The 13,539-nt window shown below is 38.5% G+C and overlaps 1 protein-coding gene across 8 annotated transcripts in view; it reads left to right on the top strand.

Annotated features, from left to right (window-relative positions):
• Positions 1–13,539, top strand: part of SSH2 (slingshot protein phosphatase 2) — a 241,628-nt gene that overhangs the window by 196,851 nt on the left and 31,238 nt on the right. For 7 of the 8 annotated variants that reach the window (XM_070225735.1, XM_023651643.2, XM_023651642.2 and 4 more), the window contains 3 exon segments: positions 3,054–3,248; positions 7,436–7,529; positions 7,647–7,775. In XM_070225735.1, the coding sequence (XP_070081836.1) occupies positions 3,054–3,248; positions 7,436–7,529; positions 7,647–7,775 (418 nt within the window). 8 annotated transcript variants of the gene reach the window in all.

The following is a 13,539-nucleotide window of genomic DNA, read 5'->3' as shown; positions in this document are numbered from 1 at the left end:
TGTGTGTCAGGCATAGTGCCTAGTGCTTTGCGTGGGTTACATCTCATCGTGACACCAACTCCCCAAAATAGTATTATTGGCTCCTTATTATGGATGAGAAAACTGAGGTTTTGGAGGTTTTGGAGTTATGAGGTAACATAACTGGCCTGAGAGTATCTCTTCCATTTAAACAGACTGTATTCTCATTCTCTTGTTCTAGATTATCTAGAAAAATGATCTAATATAACCAGAGAACGATGTGACTTTAAGATTCCAAGTCCATCCCTCAGTCAGAGATTTGAATTTGAGTTCCTTGTTCAGTTGCCTGTTCCATAAAGGAAGTTCCCAGGAGGAGCAGAAAGGACAGAATGCAAGCCTAACCAGAAATAAAGGAGCCAGAGAAGGACTCCAGGGAGATGGTTTATCCCTGAATAACAAGATTGATAGGCTTGAGGTGGGTGGGGTCCTGAAACAGTCAGCTGAACAATTAACAGTCTTGTCCTTTCGTGCAGAGTAATTGAGGTAAGACAAAGTTTCAAGTCATGTGTTTTAGACCAGATTTTTAGATTTAGGGCATATTTCACAGATAAATTTCTCGTGGAAAACTTATGACCTCCTTTGACTACGGCTCAGTTAAAAGTAACTGACCTGTCTATTCTCAGGCACCAAGTAAAACTGAACAGCGTAAGTCCCATAAATGACAGTGTTTTCAGTTATATTTTGGGAAGGAGTAGAAAACAGTCTTAATTCTTAAGACAGTGAAGATTCAAGTAATACTTAGATCAAGCTTTAATGTTCTAAAGTAGACTGAGTAGTCCTAGCTCTGTTAGCTTATTGCAGAATAAACTTTTTCTTCATGTACCACATGGGTAGTAGTGAACTGAAAGTCAGAGGGAAAAGAATACATAATGTATGGATCAAAGCTGCATTTAGACCAGGTGTTTCCTTCACAGGAAGGTGGTTACTGCAGCCTCCCACTCCTTTGTGCAGCTGAAGGATCTGAGGCGGCTAAGACTGGAGTGAATTTTAGGGCACTTGCACCAGACACTTGTGGCATATGCTTTTGAAGCATGTGTTTCCCGGATGAAGAAAACATGCGTTGAGTATCTTGTACATTGCCCTAAGTTGGCCCTTACCTTTGAATCTGTGTAGTGAAACTGAAATTCACTGAGAGTTCTCTGAGAATTTGACTGACTTCTCTGAGACCGTGGCTTACTTTGAGTAATAGAAAGCATTTTAAAAGATTCCATAACTTAGTTTTTAAGGAAAAATTTGTTTCCCTAATAAAAAGAGACTGGCATGGTTCTCCCTTATCAAATTGATAATGATTTTATTTTATCTCTTTTTTTTATTTTTTAAATTTATTTATTTATTTTTTTGGTAAGGAAGATTGGCCCCAAGCTAACATCTGTGCCAGTTTCCTCTATTTTGTATATGGGACACGGCCGCAGCATGGCTTGATGAGCAGTGTATAGGTCCGCACCTGGGATCCCAACCCATGAACCCCAGGCCACCAAAGCGGAGCACACGAACTTAACCACTACATCACCGGGCCAGCCCCTAACAATTTTATTTTTTAATTTACATTACACAGGGTTGACAAAGACTCAAGGAACAGACACTGTCATGTACTATTGGTGGGAGAATAAACTAGAGTAACCTTTCTGTGAATGATTTGCCAATATGCTTTATCATTTTGCATGCCCTTTGACCTAGTAATTCTACTAAAAATTTCTCCTAAGGTAATAATCATGGGTGTGTGCAAAAATCTAACTATAAGAATGTTTGTCAGTGTTCTAATAGCAGCAAAAAATGGAAAACAGTTTAAATGTCTGAAAAATAAGAATCATTTAAATTGTGGTACATCCATGTTACTAAATATTATTCAACCATTACAGATTACCTAGTTGAAGAATATTTATTGACAGGGAAAGATGCTAATGACAAGAGCAAGTTAAAATGGTATGCACGATATGGTCATATCTTTATTATAGATCTACATATAGACAAAAAGACTGGAAAGATCTGTACTAAAACCTTAGCAGTGATTATTTCTGGATGGTCAGATTATAGGATGTTTCTTCCTTTTACCTGAGATCCTTAAATTTTCTAAAGTAAGCAATGACCACTTTTGTTATAAGAGAAAAAAAATAATGAGGCATTTTTAAGAAAAAGATATAAACAGATTGGCCACAGAATTCTCTCCTCTTGTCCTTTTCCCTTAGGAGAGAAAGAGTAGTTTATAGCTAATAGGGCATTTCATTCAACAAATACACTCTGTGCTCTTCCTTTGAACTAGGATTCTTTTAGGCACTTGAGATACATCAGTAAACAAAACATAGAAAGATCCCTGCTCTTGTGTAACTAACTTCCTAGCATTTCTGCCTTTAGCTTTTCCAAAGTATATAACCAAAAAGGTACTTTTCAGTTTTGTTTACCCTTCTTGGGTTCCTGAGTTCAGAGTCAGAGATTTAATTAGGCTCAGAATAACCAGAGCTGTTCTTAGAAAGTAGCTCAAGTGTATGAATAAATGGTTTTAAAAGACTGGGAGACTAAGGCAGCAAGAGTGATAAACGTCATTAGATCAGTGCTTCCTGGACATTAAAGGACATGTCCTCAAGGCTTAGGGACAGCTATCTGTGTGATCTTTGTGGAGCCTCTAAGAGTCATAGAGGGTGTATGCTGTAACATGATTCTGTGCCAAAGGAAACAAATCTTTATATAGTAAATGGTTGAGATCTTTAGTTCTCTAGTGATACAGCATAGCCACAGCATGGTTCCAAATATGGAATCCTGAGATCCATAGGCATCTGGACCTGTTTTTCACTGGTGGATTGTCAGTTCTCCTGCTCCCCTCTACCCTGCATTGTAATAATGTGTCATATCTTTCAGCAAGAAATTGTCTAGTTGATTGCTATGAATACGTAATATAGTTGAATTCCAGGGAGTAGATTCTCCAGAGGCCAAATTTAAAAGAGGATTTAAAAATTAGAAGAGTTTGGGGTACACATGGATTATTGGCCTTTTGGTACCCTCACAGTTCCACAGTGCTCATTTCCAAGCATATCTTTCAGGTCTGCACTACAGAGTTTACACAAGGCTTGTGAAGTGGCCAGAATGCATAACTACTACCCGGGCAGCCTGTTTCTCACCTGGGTGAGTTATTACGAGAGCCATATCAACTCAGATCAATCCTCAGTCAATGAATGGAATGCTATGCAGGATGTGCAGTCCCACCGGCCTGACTCTCCAGCTCTCTTCACAGCCATGTAAGTCCATTTGCTGAGGATTGTGGAAGTCCTCTCTCTTGTGTCCTAGGGGATCATAAGCAGCATGTTCTTCCCTAATCTCTCCTCTTGGGGAATTAATCCTACTCAATGGTATTAGTCATTTTCTACACTACACATCTGCCACACAAAGAACCCTATTCTTTCTGTTGTCTACAAAGGCCTGAAGAGTTTCCCTCTTGGGCACAATGGAGTTCTTCCATAGTTAAGAACTAGAATACCATAAAATCTCAATTCAGATTCCACTAATTTGAAATTCAACCTTAAAGGAGGCTGAAGCCTGCCTTTGCATTATCTGTGAAAGAAGTATTTGGTAAGCAAATTAATGACAAAGAGAAACTTTTAGAGGGATATGTTTCTGCTACTTAAGGAAACAGGATGTTTCCAGTCAATTTAAAAGAAGGTTGTTACGCTAATTTTAAACTGATTTCCGATCAAATTTTTTATTTTTATTTATTTATTTTTTGAGGAAGATTAGCCCTGATCTAACATCTGCCGCCAATCCTCCTCTTTTTGCTAAGGAAGACTAGCCCTCAGATAAAACCATGCCCATCTTCCTCTACTTTATATGTGGGACGCCTGCTACAGCATGGCTTTATAAGCCGTGCATAGGTCTGCACCAGGGATCCAAACCAGCGAACCCTGGGCTGCCGAAGCAAAGTGTGTGGACTTAACCACTGTGCCACTGGGCCAGCCCCTTAAATTTTTTTAAAAATATTTTACAATTTAAGTTTCTTACTCAGCCCACCTTTGCCTTGTTAAGTCTTTGTCAGTAAGACTTTATTAAATCTCCCTGGTGTGCTGTGAGTTGGATAAAGGCCTAAGGTGGAGCTAATGTTTATTTCCTTTTTAGGTCTATGTGTTGAAACTTATGTGACTATTTTGGAATTTTTTTTTTTCACACACTTAGTTCCTGCTTTGGAAATTAATCAGGATGTTTATTTTGCCCTGAATTGATCTTTCTGCACTTCCAAGGTATTCTACAGCTGGGAAAGAAGAATAGCTACTTACTATCTGACCTTACAAACCTTGACTTTCAGAGTCCTCAAGTCCAGAACAGTTCACAAGTTGTTTTTAAAAAAGACTTCGTTTACGATGACAGATGACAACTAGACTTTTGGTAGTGAACACAGTGTAGTGTATACAGAAGTTGAATCGTAATGATGTTCACCGGAAATCTATACAACGTTATAAACCAATGTTACCTCAATTAAAAAAAAAGAGGCTTAATTTAGATAATAGTGTGATAAATCCTTTTTACTAGAAAAGGTGAAATTTCCAAGAATTGTGTGAACAGAACAGTCAAAAAGGCAGTAGAAGCTTTTTGCATAGGGTGTTATTGATACTGAGACCAATTGGTACTAGTAGCTTGAGTCCTTTCAAGATCCCACAGTAATTAAAAAGATAAGGATTAGTCTGGCTTTCAGAATCTTTGGAAATGTTACTGATTTCATGCTTTACAGCTGGTTGATGGGTATGAGAGGAATGGATGTCTTATCTGGCCCAAAATGGACGTTCTGGGGCTGGCCTGGTGGTATAGTGGTTAAGTTTGCATACTCTGCTTCGGCAGCCCAGAGTTTGCCGGTTCAGATCCTGGGCACAGACCTACACACAACTTATCAAGCTATGCTGTGGTGGCATCCCACATAAAAAATAGAGGAAGATTGGCTCAGCAACAATCTTCCTTACCAAAAAAAAACAAAAAAAAGGACATACTGAACCAGACTTACATGAGAGAAAGAAAACCCTTCTCATGTTTAAAACAATTTTATTAGAGAAAATTTGGAAATTACAGCACAAAAAAAGAAAAAAAAATGAAATTGTCCGCTATCTATCTATATCTCCAAGCAAGAATAATAATGTAAAATGTAGTTCCTGGAACATGATAGAGACTCATCAAATTTTAGTTCTTGGTATATACGATATAACCCTAATTTTCAGGTATACTTAATGAACAAATGTCTGTTCATAGAAAAAGAGACTGAAACCTGTAGGTCGGAGTATGAATGATTATCTCTGATAGATTTTCCATGATTTTTATTTTCTTTGTGTTTTTATGTATTTTCTAACTTTTTCTCTAGTGAAATCTAGGGAGAGAGTGTGTTTGTGTTGTAATGCTTTTTCTGTTACCTTCTCCTTACTGAGCTGACTAGAAAAGCCTAAAAAAGAATGCTGAGAATACAGTGAAAATGTGTGCCAAAATGGGCCTAAGTGCTCTACTGTGAGTAAAGTTTCTATTTTGAAATCCAAGGAAGGGGGAGAAGGGAACATACATGTACGGTGTCTCCGGTGTATGTCAGATGCTGTGCCAGGCACTGCATACGTGGCATCTCATGTTATTCTCTTAAGAACTTCATGAGGCAGATATTATTACTGTCCTCAATTTAAAGAAAAGGAAACAGACTCAGAGAAGGAAAGGAATTTGTCCAAGGTCACTAGTAAGTAGCAGGGCTGGGATTAAAATCCAGATGTGTCTGCTCTCAAAGCACTCTGCCTCGGGACAGCCAGGTGGCTCGGGTTAAGTGCGCACGTTCTGCTTTGGCGGCCCAGGGTTCACTGGTTCGGATCCCGGGTGCCGACATGGCACCGTGTGGCAAGCCATGCTATGGTAGGCACCCCACGTATAAAGTAGAAGAAGATGGGCACGGATGTTAGCTCAGGGCCAGCCTTCCTCAGCAAAAAGAGGAGGATTGCCAGCAGATGTTAGCTCAGGGCTAATCTTCCTCAAAAAAAAAAAAAAAGAAAAACACTCTGCCTCAAACAAGTGTGAAGAATTGGGAAAAAAAGATTGCTAAACTAGAGAATCTAACCCATGCCCACAGGTGCTAAATTTGTTTTTACCATTATTTCTTTTTAATAGAAGGCTAAAATGATCACTTTCTACCATTAGCTATCTTTCTATACGTTACCAAATGTATAACTTTCTACCATAACCATAGACATGGTTAAGAATTTCAATCCTAGTCAAGGCAGGGAGGCCTTGGCTGATTGACAGGGAAATGTCACAGGTATTAGCTGTATTCTGCAGGGTTCATGAGCAACTAAGAGCCCAAGTGGTGGGGAGCCTCAAGGTTGTAGGGTCAGAGCATCCATCTTTAGAGATTACTGAAGCTATTTTTGCAGCCCGTGATAAAGCTGTAGGCAGCAAGGGCAGGCAGAATGCCTGAAGGCTTAGTCAATTTCCATCTCCAAATAAGGAGGTACAGAGCAGATACCTTTCTTGAGTAGGTAGGAGGGAAAGATGAGACAGAAAGTGCTGTCAGCCTCACTCAAGTTCTGCATAATATGAAATAAAATGCTTTTAGTGAGAAGCATCCAGTTACATTGGACCAATACTTTTCTAGTAACTGGATAGTCGGCTTCCTAATTTGACTTCATATTAAAGTTCCAAGGGTAATTTTATTTTTAAGACAGTCAGAAGACTAAAGGAAGCAACCTAATCCTGCAGGTAGAGTGTTAGGCTGGGCTGAAAGTTCTGGTTCTCCTGCCAATGAATGTAATCATTGGCATGTCATTTAACCTTTCAGCTGTTTATTTCCTTTATCTGTAAAATGGGGATAAGAATTTCACAGAGTTACTGTGAGAGCTTTTGTGAACAAGAAAGCATTTTGGATGGAAGTACTCCAGGTAGTTAATCCTTGAAACCCATTTTGGAAGAGAATTTGCCTCATCGAAGAAGACAGAAATCACTCTTCCTTCTTTACTGTTTTCTAGAACCATAGGAATAAATGATTAGCATCGGGTGGCATTTCAAGCTACAGAAGAACCAGTTTCGTGGTAGCTCACACCACTGGTCTACCCAGCTTAGTATTCTCACTCAGCAAGTAGTACTCAGGGGTACTTGATGGGCAAGTATGGAAATGATCCTTCCTTAAAGTATTACACTCAGTATAGCCTATTTTTGCCTTTATTCCTTCACGGATCTATATACATGAATATATTTTAGGGCCTTTAGACATGTATGCCTCTTCAAGTAATAATTTCTACATGTTTGCATTCTATACATTCTGAAAAGAGACATTTTAAAATAGAATTTTCGTTTTGTCACGCCTCCAGAATATAAATTTTAGTGTAATAGGAGGCCTGCCAATTTGGAAACATAATCAAATGACATATTCATTAACTTAGTCAAGTTTCTGCCTAAGAAAAATCACCATTTCTCTCCTCAGACCAACTGAACGTGAGCGAACAGAAAGGCTAATAAAAACCAAATTAAGGGAGATTATGATGCAAAAGGATTTGGAGAATATTACATCCAAAGAGGTAAGAGACCTTGAGGCTTCATTGTTCCAAGGCTAGATGGGGGGCTAGAAATGCTGAATGATTGAAAGTATAGTGGGACTTTACAGAGATTAGTACAATATGCCATCTTTGTTTCAGATACGAACTGAGTTGGAAATGCAAATGGTGTGCAACTTGCGAGAATTCAAGGAATTTATAGATAATGAAATGATAGTGATCCTTGGTCAGATGGATAGCCCTACGCAGATATTTGAGCATGTGTTCTTGGTAAGTCTTAGGGCCACTTTAAGTAGTGTGCTGAAGCTAGTCCATACCACCTCTTGGGGGGCAGCTATTAATATATTAATAATATATTATAGTAATAATATATTATTATTTTATTATATTTAAATAAAATGTAACTTAGATTAAAAACAAAGGTTTAATGTCATAAATACTCAAACTTCATCACTTCATAATCATTTTACTACATTTTACTATTATCTGTGCTCTTAAGGTTATTCACATCTATTGTATGGTAGAAGTGTTATACAGTGGTGTGCTTCTACTCGTCTCTTCCCAATTTATCATTCAGTGATGTCAAGCTGGTGGATTAAAATTGACTATGGTGGGAAAATTTACACCAAGGAAATTGGCAAACGCTACAAATCAGGCCTTTTCCCCCATGGATTGTTAAATACTTCACCTGTTCTTCATAATAGTCAAAGTCAAAAACAGAGCAGTCCACAATGGTTTTATACAGTGTTCCAAATAGAATGATCCTTTGAAGTCAGTCTTTCAAATTGGCCAAAAGTGTCTAAGGTCTGATATATCTGAGCAGAGCAGGAGGGAACCACTTATAACTGAGAGGCTATTGGTCTTTCAAACATTTAGAACCTTGTAGCTACATTTTGAGTCTCCCAAATCCTTTGTGATTACCAGAAACTCAGTGACTCAAAATTGTTCTTCATGATTCCTAAACATTCAGTGACCTGTTGATTATCCCAAGGAGACCTCTCTGACAGATGGATTAAGAAAGCTTCTAAAATCCTAAGACTCATTTTCCTCCCAAATGTTAGAGTTCTAGTTTTCATCTGTACGTGATAGTGGGAACAAGGTTAACAAGGATAATTAAAATCAGTGGGAAACACCAAAACCTCATTTTTGTTTTCACTTCCCACTCACTTTGACCAGAAATCCTAACAAGGAACTAAATCGATTGGTTTGAATTTCACTTCCTTTCTCTAGGAAGGACATTTGTGAACTCTGAAATGATTAGAAGCTGAGAAACAGGGAAGAGAAATAAATGCCCTGGAACTGACTAAACTGGATCTCCTCACCGTGCATATTGAAGTTTATTTCACCAAGCAGTCAGACTTTGTGCCATTGAATTTGTGCCCTGAATTAACTTGTTGACACTCTAGAGTATGTGTGCTTTTAGAGTGATTCATAGTGGTATATAGCTAGGAAGTTACTCACGAAAAGCTGTGAGCTGGAACGGAAATTTTTTTTTTATTACTTTAACTTTGACCAACACGTATTGCCATTTCTGAATGTAGATCATACTGCAAAGTTGTTAATTGACTTTTCCATTTGTAAAGCACCTGGCTTTGTTGTCTTTTGTGTATACTTCCATGAGGGTTCAAGTATTCCCTGCTCTTGTGTTGTTGGAAAGAATTTTTGTCTTAGCTGTAGAAAACTTATGAGTCACTCATTCAAGTGGACCCTGCCCCCAACTGTCTCCATGTAACGTGACTAATTCTTAGGAAAGGCAAGTGCCTATAGCCAAAAATAGCTCATGTTAGAAAGTAACCAAAGCTGTAAACTTGGAAGTCACTTTCCCATTGAGCTTGGATTTTAATATCTAAAAGGATGTGGACACAATGAATATCAAATACAGTCAATATCTGACTCGTCAACCTGCTTACTTTCAGGGGTATTTCCCTGCGTCTGTGATGCCACCACCTCAAGAACTACCTTCTCCTTACCCTCTCCTCAAATGGTGTATGTTAGGACATATAAACAAATTTTAATAGTATTCTAGGCAGAAAGAACAAGCCAGTTCTCCCCATATTACAGTCCCTAATCAACTACAAGTGCATTTGAGTATTTATACCAATAGATTCATTATATTATTTCATGATTATTGGCATATCCTTCGGTCTTGGGTTTTTTCTTATTACAAAAATAATTTATGTTCATTGTAGAAAATTTAGACAGTTTTAGACGACAATAATTAACATTTAATCATCACCAAGAGAGATAAGCACTGTTATCTTTTGTTATATAATATTGCATTCCAGTCTTTTTCACTTTTTTTTTTTTTTAAGATTTTATTTTTCCTTTTTCTCCCCAAAACCCCTGGTACGTAGTTGTGTATTTTTAGTTGTGGGTCCTTCTAGTTGTGGCATGTGGGATACTGCCTCAGCATGGCCTGATGAGCAGTGCCGTGTCCGCGCCCAGGATTCAAAGTGGTAAAACCCTGGGCCACCAAAGCAGAGCGCACGAACTTAACCACTTGGCCACGGGACGGCCCCCTTTTTACTTTTTTAATACGTATCTGTGAACATATTTTTGAAAAAAAAGAAAATTTATTCAGCTTCAGATATAATTCTACTTTCTAGAGAATGGACATGTTCTTTCCATTGTAAATATTTTTCTTATTTGGGGAAAAAACTTTAGAACTGGAGAATCCTGAAATTTAACTCTTACCCAACAAAATAAGTGCAAGAACAGGTTGTCTAAACATCTCATTGTGCTTCTTCCTTGCTGGCTTCCTCCCTTTGTTTGCATGACCATATCCTGTGTCCAGACCCCTGTCTCTTCTCCAGTAAGTCTGTGCTCTGCTGGCTTTCCCAGCAGTTGACACGGAAAAAGAGGTCTTATCCAAGCTGCAAGTGGTGGTGTTAATTTTCTGTAAAGTCATTTCATCTTGTGTGTGTACCTGACGTGCCTGGAGCGCAAGCACATTGTGTGAAGGGAGGCAGCAGGATTTCTCCCCTCTGTTTGGGAGAATGCTCAGCTCTGCAGTGTCACTGCACAGAGATGTTTATTTGGAAAGGTGTCGAGCTGATATGAAGAAGAAAAGTGTAGGGCATAGAAAATCTGCATCAGAAGAGAGGATTGATTGGTTGGAAGCCAGGGTATTTCCAGAAAAAGAAGTTCTTCCACACCCTTACAAGCGTACCACTTTTTTGAGCTGGAAGCCTTTACCCAAACAAATCTCAGTATCAGCAGCTCTCTTGGAGGCCATCCGACTTGGCTGAGAAAAAACTAGATGTGAACAGAGACTCTTTGCAGAAACGCAAGCAGCTTTCTTAGTTAAGGGAAACACTGGAATATTGGACACACAACCAATAATTTTATTCATGAATAAAAAAGTAGTCAGAATTTTTACTGCTGATTGCTATCTTTTTTAAGATTTGACATTACAAATCCTTTTAGATTAGTGGTTACTTTTACTGTAGGTACAGAGAAATGGAGGATATGTAAATAGATAATCAAATGGGCTATTTTAATCATATGTGTGATTTTTGTCTCTCAACTGGAGATGTGTAGCATAAACTTTTCTTAGAAGGAAAAGTTAATAGGGATCTTGTGTCTGGTTGCCACAGTAATGTGGCTCATGGCATTGAGGCTGTAGGTATGATATGATGAAGAAGATATGGACAGGGATACCAGTCCTTGAGATTATGTCCAGTTGTATTGATTTTAACAGAACTCCCTGTACAATCCTTGCTATTTGCCATAAATGTGCTCTCCTCTTCTGTTTTGCTTAAAACATTTGGACCTCAACAAGGCTATTTCTTTTTTTTTTTTTTTATTGAGTTATTGATAGGTTACAATCTTGTGAAATTTCAATTGTACATTAATGTTTGTCAGTCATGTTGTAGGTGCACCACTTCACCCTTTGTGCCCACCCCCCACCCCACCTTTCCCCTGGTATCCACTAAACTGTTCTTGCTCCATAGTTTTAAATTCCTCATATGAGTGGGGTCATACACAGATTATCTTTCTCTTGCTGGCTTATTTCACTTAACATAATTCTCTCAAGGTCCATCCATGTTATTGCAAATGGAATGATTTTGTTCTGTTTTGCAGCTGAGTAGTATTCCATTGTATATATGTACCACATCTTCTTTATCCATTCGTCTGTTGATGGGCACTTAGGTTGCTTCCACGTCTTGGCTATTGTAAACAGTGCTGCAATAAACATTGGGGTGCACAGGACTTTTGGGATTGCTGACTTCAGGCTCTTTGGATAAATACCCAGTAGTGGGATGGCTGGATCGTATGGTAGTTCTATTTTTAGTTTTTTGAGGAATCTCCATACTGTTTTCCATAGTGGCTGCACCAGTTTGCATTCCCACCAGCAGTGTATGAGGGTTCCTTTTTCTCCGCAACCTCTCCAACATTTGTTGCTATTAGTTTTAGATATTTTTGTCATTCTAACGGGTATAAGGTGATATCTTAGTGTAGTTTTGATTTGCATTTCCCTGATGATCAGCGATGATGAGCATCTTTTCATGTGCCTATTGGCCATCAGTATATCTTCTTTGGAGAAATGTCTGTTCCTGTCTCCAGCCCATTTTTTGATTGGGTTGTTTGATGTTTTGTGATTGAGTTGTGAGAGTTCTTTATATATTAAGGATATAAGCCTTTGTCAGATATATGACTTGCAAATATTTTTTCCCAGTTAGTGGGTTGTTTTTTTGTTTCAATCCTGTTTTCATTTGAACAAGGCTATTTCTTGATGATAACTTTTGAAAAGAAATCAATCCCCTGGAACTTTGGCCAGGGTGCAGTGTAGGGGAACCAGAATGAAAGATGGAAATGAACTTACTTAAAAATGTATTATAGTCCCCAAATTTCATTTTGTACTTCAGTAAAATTAGAATATGCTTTGCATAATTACATAGAACATAGTGAAAACCCCCAAGAAATTATATCATTGTAAGCCTGAAAAGCATGGGGAAAAGAAAGATCGAGTCCGTGGAGGGCCCCAGGGGACTAATATGCATGGCATTTGTATAGAAGGCAGAAAAGTAATTACACTGCCTTGACTCCAGTTCTTTCTTTCAGGTTGAACCTGAAGCAGCCCTAACCACAGCCCAAGTCACTTTGTGTGGGTTTCACTGAGTTAGTAACCTATGCATTTAATTTATTTTGTTTCTGGATATGTATCATTTCAGACTGTCAGACTGAATTTTCTATGGACAGGTAGATGAAAATCATAGACTCTTCCCATCACGTCAGGGTTATTTCCATCCAGCTGGACAGAGTTCCGCAGAGGATTTAGGTTTCTAAATTAAGAAGTGAGGTGGTCACATTTCCCTGGCTCCAGTTTAGCCACTCAACACTTATTGCTTGGCTTCTGTCCCCTTGAAGTCCTTTGTAGTTCTTGCCTTTTTCTTTGGTGTGGGAGCTAGTTTTCTAAGATTGAGCACAGAGCCTTCAGAACCTCCCATATTTTTTTTAAGCAAGTCGATTGACCCCTGGTCTGTAGAAAAGATCAGTTGTCCATCACTTACTGACCTTTTCCTAAATGGAACTTCAACACAGTGTCCTTGAGATCTTCCAGTTCAACGGCCAAATTACAGATCACTTGTAATACGATGATAGTGCTTGCATAACACTTAACAATTTTCAAAGTGCTTCATTTACTTATCTCACTTGATCATTCATTCAGCAAACATTTGTTGATCCTCTTTACTGTGCTAGGCATGAGACTAGATATTTGCGTGGTCTGACCTAGTTCCATAAAGAGGAAGTGATGAACCATATCAGATAGATACTCATAGAAGGCCAATGCAATGAGGATACAAAGGTGACCCCGCATTAGAGACAGTTGGAAGAGGTCACTGGTAACCGCAGCAAGAGTGATGAGGGCAGAAGCCACAGTGTTGTGGGTTGAGGCACATGGGAAATGAGGAATTAGAGACTGAGTATATTAGATTATATTTCTATGAATTCTGGCTACGAAGAGAAGAGAAAAAGGATTGGTGTCTTGGAGAGGATTCAGGATGAAAAGAGAGTTTTTCTATTTTAATAT

This window comes from Equus caballus, chromosome 11 (assembly GCF_041296265.1).
Source record: "Equus caballus isolate H_3958 breed thoroughbred chromosome 11, TB-T2T, whole genome shotgun sequence".
Lineage (NCBI taxonomy): Eukaryota > Metazoa > Chordata > Mammalia > Perissodactyla > Equidae > Equus > Equus caballus.
The sequence above is the reverse complement of the archived record's forward strand: the minus strand, read 5'-3'. Positions and strand labels throughout refer to the sequence as shown.